Source organism: Lepisma saccharinum, chromosome 19, assembly GCF_977018435.1.
Source record: "Lepisma saccharinum chromosome 19, izLepSacc3.1, whole genome shotgun sequence".
Lineage (NCBI taxonomy): Eukaryota > Metazoa > Arthropoda > Insecta > Zygentoma > Lepismatidae > Lepisma > Lepisma saccharinum.
In genome coordinates, this window is record NC_139247.1 from 8,067,650 (window position 1) to 8,082,495 (window position 14,846).

General features: G+C 36.0%; 1 protein-coding gene across 1 annotated transcript in view; it reads right to left on the reverse strand.

Moving 5' to 3' along the window:
* Window positions 1-1,583: 1,583 nt before the first annotated feature.
* LOC146002773 (uncharacterized) overlaps window positions 1,584-14,846 on the reverse strand; it is a 32,946-nt gene continuing 19,683 nt past the window's right edge. Inside the window, exon 4 of the mRNA XM_083140709.1 lies at window positions 1,584-3,069. Coding sequence (XP_082996835.1) covers window positions 1,584-3,069 — 1,486 coding nt within the window. The remainder of the gene's footprint in view (window positions 3,070-14,846) is intronic.

Sequence of the window (14,846 nt, forward strand, 5' to 3'; positions counted from 1 at the left end):
TTCAAACCAGGCCAAGTGGCAAGACAGCATAGACCAAGATCGAAATTTCTTGAATAACTCAATATCCTTGCAAACTGGTTTTGCACCTGCAGAATTAAGGTTGAAAGTGATGAGAAATTTGACAGATTTTCACTCTTCGATTTGGTGTCTCATGCAGACTCCTGGGACTCCAAATTAGTCATGGCTAACCTAGTGAGTCTTATCTAAAAGACGATGCAAATTAGATAAAGTAAATGCTAAAGAGGATAACCAATCATTGATTGAAAGTGTGCAATAGTGTCTATTAGAAATCATACTCCAGGTAATTTGATTGAAATCCTCATAAGAAAATATTGTAAACTTTTCTCGGGTTGATTTATGTGCATAGACATTTATCAAAATTCAACATTAACTTTGATAGATTTTGTTACGGGGGATAGGTATGATAATTATTCTGTCGAATATTGCAAATTTTGGAAGTGTTCAAAAAAGATCCTGAATTCTGATAAAAGTGATAATGAAATTCTTATCACCACTGACTATTGTTCTGATCGTAGAGCTTTCATCCTCATTTTGATATTGTACAGATATTGTGTATGACTTCACTATGTGATTTTGTTATACTTGGGTAGCTACATGTATGTTCTGTGATAATTGACCAACAAAAGCATTTTTTGTATCTTATAGTCATATGAGAATGTACTTTTGGAGCTGTTACAAATATGTGGCAGATTCTTGTAGTGTTACATAAATTGAGTAATAAAACGGCAATAATGTAATTAGTGGATAAAATTTAATCACAATTCCACAAATATGATCCAAAATACATGATAATTTGTAAAATATTTTGCAAACGTTTTGATAACTGTTAGAAAAAATAAATTACATTTGGTTTCCATTGGACTACATGACGCCCATTGTGTTACAAGCTGGCACCCCACCCGTTTCAGTTTAAAGAACTTGATTTACTTGATTTCACAGAGTCAAACTGTGAAGTACTTCTTTTGAAATTTCAACAAGTATGGTTCGTCAGCATATGACATTGAACTTGGATGCTAAGGTATGATTTATGGTTGAAAGACATTTCACACATGATGAGTTGCAATGGTTTTTTATCTGCATAACACTGCAAGTGGCTGTTAAATGTTTGAAATTTTTTGAAAGACTGTTAACATGTCATACTGGTGTGATTTTTCACGAACATGAGAGTGCACATGTATATTAATGGATTATTGATGATTGAAAATGTTTTTACAATTGTTTCACTGGAAGGGTTCCTATTTCAGTATGATACCTACTGCATGTGCTTGTTAAGCAATGAGTTATTCTTTAAAGATTTCCCACATACCTTATGCTGGTATGATTTTTCATCCGAATGACACTGCATGTGTATATAAATATGTGATTTTCCTGGGAAGACCTTTTACATGTGTTACATTGGAATAGTATTGTCATAAGTATGCATTGCATATTTCTGTTACGATTTCAGTTTGAAAGACCTTTTTACATATCTCACACTCAAATTGTTTCTCATGCACACAACACAGAAATTAGTGTCAAGACTTGATTTGTCCTTCAAAATCTATGTATTTACATTTGTGACACTAGGAAAGTTTTTTGTGGCACCGCATGTGGATATTAAAATATGATTTGGCCTTAAAAGACTTTCCACATATCTCACACTGGAATGGTTTTACATCAGAATGACACAACATATGCTTGGTAATCTGGGTTTTAAGATTGAAAGACTTCTCACACATATGACACTGAAAAGGTCTTTCATCCATATGGCATAGAATGTGGCCTTGAAGAACTCCTTTCATCTTAAAAGACTTATTACATATGCCACACTGGAATGGTTTTTCATCTACATGACACTTCATGTGGGAATGAAGACTTGATTTCTTCTTGAAAGATTTCTTACACATGTCACATTGGAATGGTTTTACATCTGTATGGCACCGCATGTGTATTATAAGGTGTTGCCTACACTTGAAAGACCTTTGACATGTATTGCACTGGAAAGGTTTCTCAATAGCATGACACTTTATGTGGATTCTAAGTGATGATTTATGCTTCATTGTCTTCTTACATATATCACAACTGTATGGTCTTTCATCAGAATGACACTTCATGTGGAGTTTAGCAAGTGCCATCTCCTTGAAAGACTTTTTACATGTATCACATTGGAATGGTTTTGCATCAGTATGACACCGCACATGCCTGTTAAGATTCCTTTTCTCCTTGAAGGACATTTTACATGTGTCACATTGAAATGCCCTTACATCAGTATGATACCACACATGCCTCTTAAGTTCTGATTTAAGTGTGAAAGACATTTTACATATATCACACTGGAATTGTTTTCCATCCATATGCCACCGCATATGTATGTTTAATTGTGATCTCAGACTGAAATACCTTTTACATATGCTGCATTGGAACGGTTTCTCAACAGCATGACACCACATGTGCCTGTTAAGCTTTAATTTATTCTTCAAAGACTTCTTACATATATCACACTGGTAGGGTTTTTCATCATTATGACACAGCATGTGGATACTCAGAACTGATTTAAACTTGAAACACTTTTTACAAATGTCGCAGAGATGTGGTTTTTCAATCATATCAACACTTGAACGACCAATCCCTGCATTTTCTGTTCTAATTTTTTTACGACATATTTTACGAGCAAGCTTCTTTTCTGGACAAGGGAAGTAAGACTTTGTAGCAAATGATCTTTTATGAGTACCACAGCTGCAATCCTTTCCACCAGCATGTCTCCGCAAGTAATAATCACATTTATTCTTCTGTTCAACTGGCTTTTCACATAATAAGGGGAAATGTGCTACTGCATTCAAATGGTCCAGTAAATGATCTTTCACAGAATGTTTATTCTGGAACATCTCGTGAATGTTACATGAAACTGTTCTGCGGCCAGTTTGAATGCATGTGTGTTTCTTCCCAGAATCTTCAGCACAAAATGTTTTATTCCAAATTCTGGAGGTGTGTGACTTATCACTGGTACACCTATGAAGGTGATTAAATCTTGATGAAGATTTTTCCATGTGCATGGATTTCACTAAGACTCTAGAATAAGAAAGAAAAATAAATTAAGAAATTGTTCTTGCCAACATATGCTACAAGACATTCCAATCATCTCTTTGCATTATACCATATGAATAGACTAAATATTTGACAAGGAAGTAATTATTTTTGATGACTGCAGAATAGATTTGTTACTGGCAAGGGTGAAATGTATAATTTGTCCAGAATTTAAATGCTCGGTTGATGGTAGCATTGCAAGTTAAACTTCAAACATGAAAAAATATTAAGGTTAAATGTGTGACTGAACACGTCATTCCCACTTCATTTTATTTAAAGTAAGATATTCTCTAGTCTGGGAGTTGCATCTCAATAATGTATTCCACAAGGATTTTCGTGGGTGGCAGAAGGTAAACTAATATAGCTATCTGGAAAAACAACCACATCTGAAAAGAAATGAGTGACAAGAAAGTCGGCAGTGATGAACCAATTGAAACAGCTTACATTGTAAATAAAATAAATGCTCGACTACCGGTAGAAGATGTAGATGAATGATTAGCATTACAGGTTCACAATCTGAAGGATGCATGTTCGAAACCCTCTCAAGCAAGTTTCCTTTTTTTAGTTGCAAATGAGGTTCTAACATGTGTGTATCCGAATACGCATTTGCAAAGTGTAAATCTTTTCAATTTAAATAATAATTACAAAACCTTTCTTTACTATGCAGATTCTCAAATATATGAGATGAGAGGGAATGCATATGACATCCATGATATCCCCCTCTAATTTCCTAGAACATCTTCACAAAATCATTTTACGTCTGCAGGCTAAATGTGAAGCTGTCAGACCATACCTACTTTCAGTGTGACTACAAATTGCATGCCCCATTATTTGAAATTAAAGGTAATTTCAAGTTTGTTGACACAAATTTGTAGTCACCTATTAATATGTGTAATTTAATATGTATCAAAAGGTATATTTTTCTGTAATCCTAGAATAGGGATGAATAAGATGTTTATACTCTTGCACAGCATCTGGATACTACAAATGTAAATTGGGACCATACTGATTGGCAAAAAAAATGTGCTAAGGTGATCTCAAGAACATTCATTTCTCCATTCTTTTACATAGCTACTGATTTTACCCAAAAAAATGTTAAGATTTGGAAACCTTCAGTTGTATATCAACTAGTATGTTTTTAGCTACTATACTTTACATTTAAACATCAAAATCTATACAATGCAAATTCTATTCATAACTCAACCAATATTTTTTCAATAACACATCGAATTATTGATGTCGCCATTAAGAACGTCCAAATTAATGTTCCACTCATTTTTTATCACAATGTGTGATACAAAAAGCAAAAACTGTATGACTGATTCAAATGCCTTTCCACATTTTGTAAGAGATTTAACATCAAGTAGTTACTCTCAAACCATTGATTTTATATATATATATATATACAGGGTGACTGGTAATTAGATGTATTCCCTGAAAAGGGTTAAAGTAGAGACAATTTACAATAAATTTGACCATATGATACCCCGTCCGAAAATTAGTAGTTTTCGAGATAATCGAATTTCTTTTGTTTCTTTAAAAAATGACAATTTTCCACATAAAAAAATGAATTGAGAAAAAACTGATCATTCTATGGAACTTATTTCAGCATTTTCTGATAGCTAACAAATAAGTGGTTCGTTGAAAAAAAAGTTTTTCCCAAATAACAATCACATGTAAGTAACGGGTGGGTCTAAACTTACAAGTCATGATAAAAAAATGCACTCTTGGTTTACTTGGCAACGTATTAATAACAAAAATGGTATGACACGAAGTGTACAAATTACTTAAATTACTTCCTTGTGACATCTGTTATCTAACAAGCTACAAATGTTGCTAACATTCACATTTGTGTACAAGAAATAATACTTCATGCATCTTCATGTGAATGGAATCAGTGAACAATACAATTAAAGAACATTGCACGTCTTGATCAAAGTGGGCACCTCCGTTAGGAATGCAAGCACACAGGTTTTTGCGGACATTTGGTCTAGTAACTCATGATGTGATGGTGTCCTTGATGTGTTGACCAGCTGTTAAGATCCTCTCCCTGAGCTCTTCTTGCGAGTTTACCAGTGTCTTGTTAAGTCTTTCATGTGGATCCTAATGTAACAGTCGCAAGGCGTCAAATCGGGAGATCGAGCCGGCCAGGGAATCGGGCCACCTCGGCCAATCCATTTCTTTGGGTAATTTTCATCCAGCCACTGTCGCACGCCCAGACAGAAGTATGGATGGGCGTAATCAACAATCATTTGATTGAACCATTTTTCCTGCCCTAAATCTTAAATGGCATCACCTATGAACATTTTTTGAGGAACGGGATGGCAATGTTGATGGAGGATGTGCCTCTAGCTACAAGACGTGACATGATTTATCAGCATGATGGCTGCCCAGCTTAATCCCCCGATCGATTTGACGCCTTGCGACTTTTACATTTGGAGCAACATGACAAGACACCGGTAAACTCCCAAGAAGAGCTCAGGGAGAGGATCTTAACAGCTGGTCAACACATCAAGGACACCATCACATCATGAGTTAAGAGACCAAATGTCCGCAAAAACCTGCGTGCCTGCATTCCTAACGGAGGTGCCCACTTTGATCAAGACATGCAATGTTCTTTAATTGTATTGTTCATTGATTCCATTCACATGAAGAAGAATGAAGTATTATTTCTTGTACCAAAATGTGAATGTTAGCAACATTTGTAGCTTGTTAGATAACAGATGTCACAAGGAAGTAATTTAAGTAATTTGTACGCTTCGTGTCATAAAATTTTTGTTATTAATACGTTGCCAAGTAAACCAAGAGTGCATTTTTTTATCATGACTTGTAAGTTTAGACCCACCCGTTACTTACATGTGATTGTTATTTGGGAAAAACTTTTTTTTCAACGAACCACTTATTTGTTAGCTATCAGAAAATGCTGAAATAAGTTCCACAGAATGAGCAGTTTTTTCTCAATTCATCTTTTTATGTGGAAAATTGTCATTTTTTTAAAGAAACAAAAGAAATTCTATTATCTCGAAAACTACTAATTTTCGGAAGGGGTATCATATGGTCAAATTTATTGCAAATTGTCCCTACTGTAACTCCTTTCAGGGAATACATCTAATTACCAGTCACCCTGTATATATATATACACAGGGTGTCTTGTAATTAGATGTATTCCCTGAATGGGGTTAAAGTAGAGGCAATTTGCAATAAATTTGACTATATGATACCCTGTCCGAAAATTAGTAGTTTTAGAGATAATCGAATTTCTATTGTTTTTTGTTTTTCTTAAAAAAAATTACAATTTTCTACATAAAAAGATGAATTGAGAAAAAAACTGCTTATTGTATGGCACATATTTCAGCATTTTCTGATAGCTAACAAATAAGTGGTTCGTTGAAAAAAAAAAGTTTGTCCCAAATAACAATCACATGTAAGTAACGGATGGGTCTAAACTTACAAGTGATGATAAAAAATTGCACTCTTAGTTTACTTGGCAACGTATTAATAACAAAAATGGTATGACACGAAGTGTACAAATTACTTAAATTACTTCCTTGTGACATCTGTTATCTAACAAGCTACAAATGTTGCTAACATTCAAATTTGTGTACAAGAAATAATACTTCATGCATCTTCATGTGAATGGAATCAGTGAACAATACAATTAAAGAACATTGCACGTCTTGATCAAAGTGGGCACCTCCGTTAGGAATGCAAGCACACAGGTTTTTGCGGACATTTGGTCTAGTAACTCATGATGTGATGGTGTCCTTGATGTGTTGACCAGCTCTTAAGATCCTCTCCCTGAGCTCTTCTTGCGAGTTTACCAGTGTCTTGTTAAGTCTTTCATGTGGATCCTAATGTAACAGTCGCAAGGCGTCAAATCGGGAGATCGAGCCGGCCAGGGAATCGGGCCACCTCGGCCAATCCATTTCTTTGGGTAATTTTCATCCAGCCACTGTCGCACGCCCAGACAGAAGTATGGATGGGCGTAATCAACAATCATTTGATTGAACCATTTTTCCTGCCCTAAATCTTAAATGGCATCACCTATGAACATTTTTTGAGGAACGGGATGGCAATGTTGATGGAGGATGTGCCTCTAGCTACAAGACGTGACATGATTTATCAGCATGATGGCTGCCCAGCTTAATCCCCCGATCGATTTGACGCCTTGCGACTTTTACATTTGGAGCAACATGACAAGACACCGGTAAACTCCCAAGAAGAGCTCAGGGAGAGGATCTTAACAGCTGGTCAACACATCAAGGACACCATCACATCATGAGTTAAGAGACCAAATGTCCGCAAAAACCTGCGTGCCTGCATTCCTAACGGAGGTGCCCACTTTGATCAAGACATGCAATGTTCTTTAATTGTATTGTTCATTGATTCCATTCACATGAAGAAGAATGAAGTATTATTTCTTGTACCAAAATGTGAATGTTAGCAACATTTGTAGCTTGTTAGATAACAGATGTCACAAGGAAGTAATTTAAGTAATTTGTACGCTTCGTGTCATAAAATTTTTGTTATTAATACGTTGCCAAGTAAACCAAGAGTGCATTTTTTTATCATGACTTGTAAGTTTAGACCCACCCGTTACTTACATGTGATTGTTATTTGGGAAAAAACTTTTTTTTCAACGAACCACTTATTTGTTAGCTATCAGAAAATGCTGAAATAAGTTCCACAGAATGAGCAGTTTTTTCTCAATTCATCTTTTTATGTGGAAAATTGTCATTTTTTTAAAGAAACAAAAGAAATTCTATTATCTCGAAAACTACTAATTTTCGGAAGGGGTATCATATGGTCAAATTTATTGCAAATTGTCCCTACTGTAACTCCTTTCAGGGAATACATCTAATTACCAGTCACCCTGTATATATATATACACAGGGTGTCTTGTAATTAGATGTATTCCCTGAATGGGGTTAAAGTAGAGGCAATTTGCAATAAATTTGACTATATGATACCCTGTCCGAAAATTAGTAGTTTTAGAGATAATCGAATTTCTATTGTTTTTTGTTTTTCTTAAAAAAAATTACAATTTTCTACATAAAAAGATGAATTGAGAAAAAAACTGCTTATTGTATGGCACATATTTCAGCATTTTCTGATAGCTAACAAATAAGTGGTTCGTTGAAAAAAAAAAAGTTTGTCCCAAATAACAATCACATGTAAGTAACGGATGGGTCTAAACTTACAAGTGATGATAAAAAATTGCACTCTTAGTTTACTTGGCAACGTATTAATAACAAAAATGGTATGACACGAAGCGTACACATTACTTAAATTACTTCCTTGAGTCATCTGCTATCCAACAAGGTACAAATGTTGCTAACATTAACTTTTGTGTACAAGAAATAATACTTCATTCATCTTCATGTGAATGGAATCAATGCACAATACAATTAAAGAACATTACACGTCTTGCTCAAAGTGGGCACCTCCGTTACGAATGCAGGCACGGAGGTTTTTACGGACATTTGATCTCGTAACTCGTGATGTGATGGTGTCCTTGATGTGTTGACCAGCTGTTAATATTCTCTCCCTGAGCTCTTCTTGCGAGTTTTCCGGTGTCTTGTAAACTAAGTCTTTCACGGGTTCCAAATGTAAAAGTCGCAAGGCGTCAAATCGATCGGGGAATCGAGCTGGGCAGCCATCATGCTGGTAAATCATGTCACGTCTTGAGGCTTGAGGCATATCCTCCAACATCATTGCCATCCCGTTCCTCAAAAAATGTTCATAAGTGATGCCATTTAAGATTTGGGGTAGAAAAAATGGCTCGATCAAATGATTGTTCATGACGCTCTGCCTGTGTGGTTGGATAAAAATTACCCGAAGAAATGGATTGGCCGAGGTGGCCTGATTCCCTGGCCGGTTCGATCCCCCAATTTGACGTCTTGCGACTTCTTAATTTAGGGCCACATGAAAGACTTAGTTTACAACACACCGGTAAACTTGCAAGAAGAGCTCCGGGAGAGGATCTTAACAGCTGGTCAACACATCAAGGACACCATCACAGCACGAGTTATGAGAAGAAATGTCCGTAAATACCTGCATGCCTGCATTTGTAACGGAGGTGCCACTTTGAGCAAGATGTGTAATATTCTTTAATTGTAATGTTCGTTGATTAAACTCACATGAAAATGAAGCTAGTATTATTTCTTGTACACAAATGTGAATGTTAGCAACATTTGTACCTTGTTGGATAGCTGATGACCCAAGGAAGTAATTTAAGTAATTTGTATGCTTCGTGTCATACCATTTTTGTTATTAATACATTGCCTAGTAAACTAAGAGTGTATTTTTTTATCACCACTTGTAAGTTTAGACTCACCCATTACTTACATGTGATTGTTATTTGGGAAATAACTTTTCTTTTCAACGAACCACTTATTTGTTAGCTATTAGAAAACGCTGAAATATGTACCATACAATGAGCAGTTTTTTCTCAATTCATCTTTTTATGTGGAAAATTGTCATTTTGTTAAAAAAAAAAAACAATAGAAATTCGATTATCTCTAAAACTACTAATTTTTGAACGGGGTATCATATGGTTAAATTTATTGCAAATTGCCTCTACTTTAATCCATTTCAGGGAATACATCCAATTACAAGTCACCCTGTATATAAAAAACAAAATGTGATTAATTCTATACTAGGTATACAAGTTGACACTGCATTGTAAAAATAAAATATTCCTCTGATGAGAAGCGAATCCAGTCAATTGGTATGTTTCTAAGTTGTTACACTTTGCTTAGTTTAATAAATTTGTTAGATCAATTATAAAGAAAGAAACATAAAATTGTATAAGGCACAAAGTAAAAAGTTGGAAAGTAAAGGATATGTCATGACAAAAAGAATAGAGTTGATTGTTCCAATAAACTAAGTATTATGATGTAATCGAATGAACGCCTATTAAATTTCAAAAGATGTTGATGTACTAACCTTTATGTAAGAAACTAATGGCAGACGTTTTTAATTTTATATTTATGAATGTACAAGTATTTGTTAGCTGAAAAAGATGTATCAAAACATATTGGATAATTTATCAAATCCAACTTATGTACATTCTGCTCCTTTCATTGTAATTTTAGAAATAGTTTGTCTTTATAACTTACTAGTCAGGGGTACGAGAGTACAGAAATCGGGTATAAATGAGCCAAATTTCATTGCAAAGGGAGTTGTTTCTTAATATCCGCACCTGCGTGGGTCTGGTCATAGGCCTAGTGTAGAGTCGCTCACACCCACACAAGGTTTTTAACGGTAACTGAGTCAAGTTCTTAGGAACGATCTCAGATGGATATTTAAGAAGTTATCGCGTTTCTAAATTTCAAAGGAACCGGTTTCTCAGTCTCGTGCTCCTACTTTTCCCCCATGTACATAAATTGACTTACCTAAATAAAACTAGATAAAACTTATATCCTGTGGTTCGAGTTTTCTTCTGCCCATCTGAGATGGTTCCAGTGCAGACTTTTGGGAGTTCTCATGATGCTGACTACAGGAGCTGAGGGTAATTAACTGTGTTCTGCAACTGCATGTGTCTGTTTCAGATACAGTGTTGAGTCACTCACACCCCGCAGTTGTGGGAATGTAACAAAGTTATCATACAGACTTACTTAAAATGTCACATTAATGGACATTATTTGACCATTTAGGCTTCAGTAGATAAAAAAATTACACCATTTTATTATTCAACAAAAATTTGAGTTTAGGAATTAAAGGGAAGAATAGTGAAGTGGGGAACATGGACAGAAAGACCTGGTTTCTGTCAGACATGTAAGTCACACACATGCAGTTAGCTCCTTGTTTTCTCTGCAATAGTATGTTGCCCCAAGGCTCGTGGAAGTGTGGTTTTCTCTGGCGCAACAGGCATCATTAGTTCAATCATATAGTTCCACACAAGCAAAATCTCTGTGCAATGGAGAGACAAGTAATTATGTAAGCGAGGAATATGGCTGCATACAGAGGAGGGAGGTGATATCGTTTCTTGAATATTTAAGGACTGATGACTGCAGTGATACAAACTCGATATTATCTTCACTCACTCCATTTATACAATGTCTAAAACTACACAATTTTTCAATGTAATAAGCAACATAAATCATTTATCATTTTAATAGAAACTGAAGAAATGTAAATGGCAAACTGCAAGAGACATCACTTCATGAAATTACAGCATGTCATGAAGTTACTAACAATTCCAAGATGAAATAATTCTTTGTGGCGAATGATGAAGAGGTTTTCTTGGGAAATCAGCCAACAAGTAATTATGAAGAGGTTTTCTTTGGAAATCAGCCAACAAGTAATTTCTAGATAGGCTTCCAAGCTTTCAAGAGCTAAGGTCACTCTCATCTTCAGGGACTGAAGTGCAGAGATGGATAATAAACCTTTTCGAGCAGGCTTCATTTCCAGGAAGCTAGCAACTCGGGGAAAGCCCTGATATCTAGCAACCTGTTGAGAGATGAGTCAAGGCAAATGGATAATAAACCTTTTCCTACTCCCACAAAATTAGGCAATAGTTAGGCTGGAGACTTCAAATGAACTAACTAGTCTTGTAGCCCTGGCTATTGCTTCATTAATAATTTGGTACCAGTAGTTGATGATCTTGGTGGTTGTGAAGTCAATTCAATGACCCTCCAGGATATAATGTTCTGCTAACCCTGATTTTTATGGGGTGAAAATTCTTGATGAAGCTGGCATGTTTTTTGCAACATGGTTTGATTGTCTTCCCTGTTTGTCCAATGTAGGTTATACCGCAGGAAGAGCTCATACAGTAAAGCACCGGGTGTCTTCTGTCCTAAGTCGTCCTTAGGATTTCGAAGTTGATTTATGACTTTCGGTGGCAGTTTGTGGATCACCTTAATGTTGTGTTTTCAAAGAATATGACTGATTACTGCACAGAGGTTACCTGTGTATAGGATGATGGCTATCTTCTTGTCTTGGTTATCAGGGAGGTTCGGGTTTACAAACTTGGTTAGCCTACCTGCTGTTTCTCACTAGTTTATTTTTACAAGCTGGAATAGACTTGAGGTTTGCGACAAGACTTTTGAAGCAACTTATTCCCACCCATCTATTCAAATGTGGTGTATCTCATGTATTTTAATGAGAAGTGGCATTATAACATGTTGCATACAATTTCTCATACCATTGCTAGTTCCATATATAAGACCACAGCCACTAAACATTTACATTCTGAACATATATACTGCTGGCCAAAAAAACAAAAACGGACACTTTAATATTTGACATCTGAATTGCAATTACTTATGACTTATGCTCTCAGTTAAGTATTGAACAATTGAACATTCATTATTGAACATTTTCCATACTTTCTCTGATAATTATTTATTTATTTATATATTTACTCGTATTTACTTATTTGGAACACCTACTAGGCTCAAAATAAATTTCATGCAATTTTGTTCAAATTTATTGATTTTCAACTCCTGTTGATATGTTTAATGTCTAGAGCGCCATGCATTTTGGTTCATAGTAACAGATATTATTGCCATTGTCATTGCTGGTGTTATTTTTTCAAGTGTATTTAAGTTTGCTAGCTTGAAAATGAGACGTGAAGAGGTAGTAAAAGCAGTAGATCTTTGTGATGATGGTCGTAGTGTGTGCTATATTACCAGGGTGCTAAATATAGCATGAAGTACTATCCATGAAGCTATCAGACGATATGATGAAACTGGTTCCTATGGTAGAAGACTGGGTTCTGGTCGGAAACGATGCACAACAGCACGGGAAGATCGTTTCATGTTTATCATAGACTTAAGAGACCGTCGGACGACTTCAAATATTGTGGCACAGCATTTGAGAAATGTTCATAGAGCTGTGGTTTCTTCACGAACAGTTCATAGAAGACTGAATGAAAGTGGTTTATCATCTCAGAGGCTGGCTACAGGTCCCAGGTTGTTAGTATGTCACTAGAAGCGAAGACTGGAATCTGCTACACAACACTTACATTCGAATGTGGAGCAGTAGGAAAAGATTTTATTCTCCGATGAGTCAAACTTCAACCTACGTTCATCTGACGGGCGTGAACATGTGTATAGAAGACCTAATGAGCATTATGCACAATGTTGTTTCATTGAAATAACACCCTTTGGAGGTGGTGGTGTCATGGTCTGGGGAGGTATCTCTTTACAAGGATGACAGAGTTGGTTCTTGTAGAGAATGGGGTAATGACAGCTCGCAGGTATATTACAGAATGTTTGGCAGATCATGTAGTACCATGTACACCATTCATAGGCCCAGACTTTGTTTTTATGCATGAGAACGCGCTTCCTCATTGCAAATATTGTCACGGAGTACCTGGACGAATTTGGGATTACGTGGTTAGAATGGCCACCACAAAGTCCCATCCTAAATCCGATAGAGCACGTCTGGGATCAACTGAAACAACATAACAGAAACCACGTAATAGTTCCAGAAACAATTGAAGAGTTAAGATGTGCTATTCAAGAAGAATGTGAGTAATTGGACTAGGAAGTGTTTGCAAACCTTATTCGAAGTATTCCACGGCTATTACAAGCTGTAATTGATGCCCAGGAAGGTAACACCCACTACTAGACAGCTTATATACCCCACCAGTACCAGTTAACAATATTAAAAAATATATATTGCTAAGATTTCCTTTTTTCTTTTTGGTAGTTTTCTGCAACTTTCATTTCTTGTTCTAATTTAACTTATTAACAATAAATCTTAATTTGTTTTCTGTTGAATATATTCAGGTTTTCTTATTTCCAATAATTTCTGCAACATTGTTAGCCTTCGAATCAGAATTTATGTGTTAGAAAAAAAATGTAAGTGTCCATTTTTTTTTTTTTTTTTTTTTTGTCCAGCAGTGTAGTATTAATTGAGCTATAGTGTAGGTGAGCAGAGGCCTGCACAAGACCTGGAAGAAACCCATCTGCAAAGAGGCACACCTACAATAATATGCAACACGCACGTCAAACCCAGGTGTTCGACATCAGGCAAGCGAGCTTCATTGACAACAGCTGTGCACAGGCTGCGATGCTTGCCAGGTTTCTGTCTTTACCCGGGTACTAAGAAGTCAAGAAGACTCAATGTAGTTCCTGGAGATAGACGTGGCACTACTGTCAGCGTTGCCAACAGCCATAATATATTTCACTACGCATGGAAATATTTGAATTTCTGCTAGTTGCAGGTGCCTTGAGCTAGTATAATCATTGGCATAGCAAGGGGTGGGAGAAGTGGGTGACCACCCTGAGCCTCGTGTCCCATGAGGTTGATATGAAAAACGTAATAAATAGAAGTGAGAAAAATAGAAAAGGCTAATTTTTGTGGGCAATAAAATGAAAACATTTTGTTTTTATCTGGCTTTATATTCTAGTTTAAACTTACAATTTGAATTCATACGTCAAATCAGAGGCATAACATAGAGGTGGGAGGGAGCCTTAAACCTAAGGGGTCCCGAAAAAGTCAAAATTATCTATTTTTTAATGTGAAACATTAATGCAAAAATTGCCTGGACATTTTAATCCATTATCCATTTATTCTCTTGCTGAATACAAAGGGCTTTGGTTTGGCTTTTCTTCTGTCTCATGACCTTGCATAACCTACCCGATTTTAATATGTTAACATTAAAGCAGTTCAAACTGCCACGGAGCAAGCTATGGGGTATTTAAATGTTTCCGTTGTTTTCAACTGAAGAAGGGCATGGATAATATTAAAGTGCACGTCAAATCTCCTGCATATGGCCTTGAATGGCTGAATAGCACCAGCGATTCACA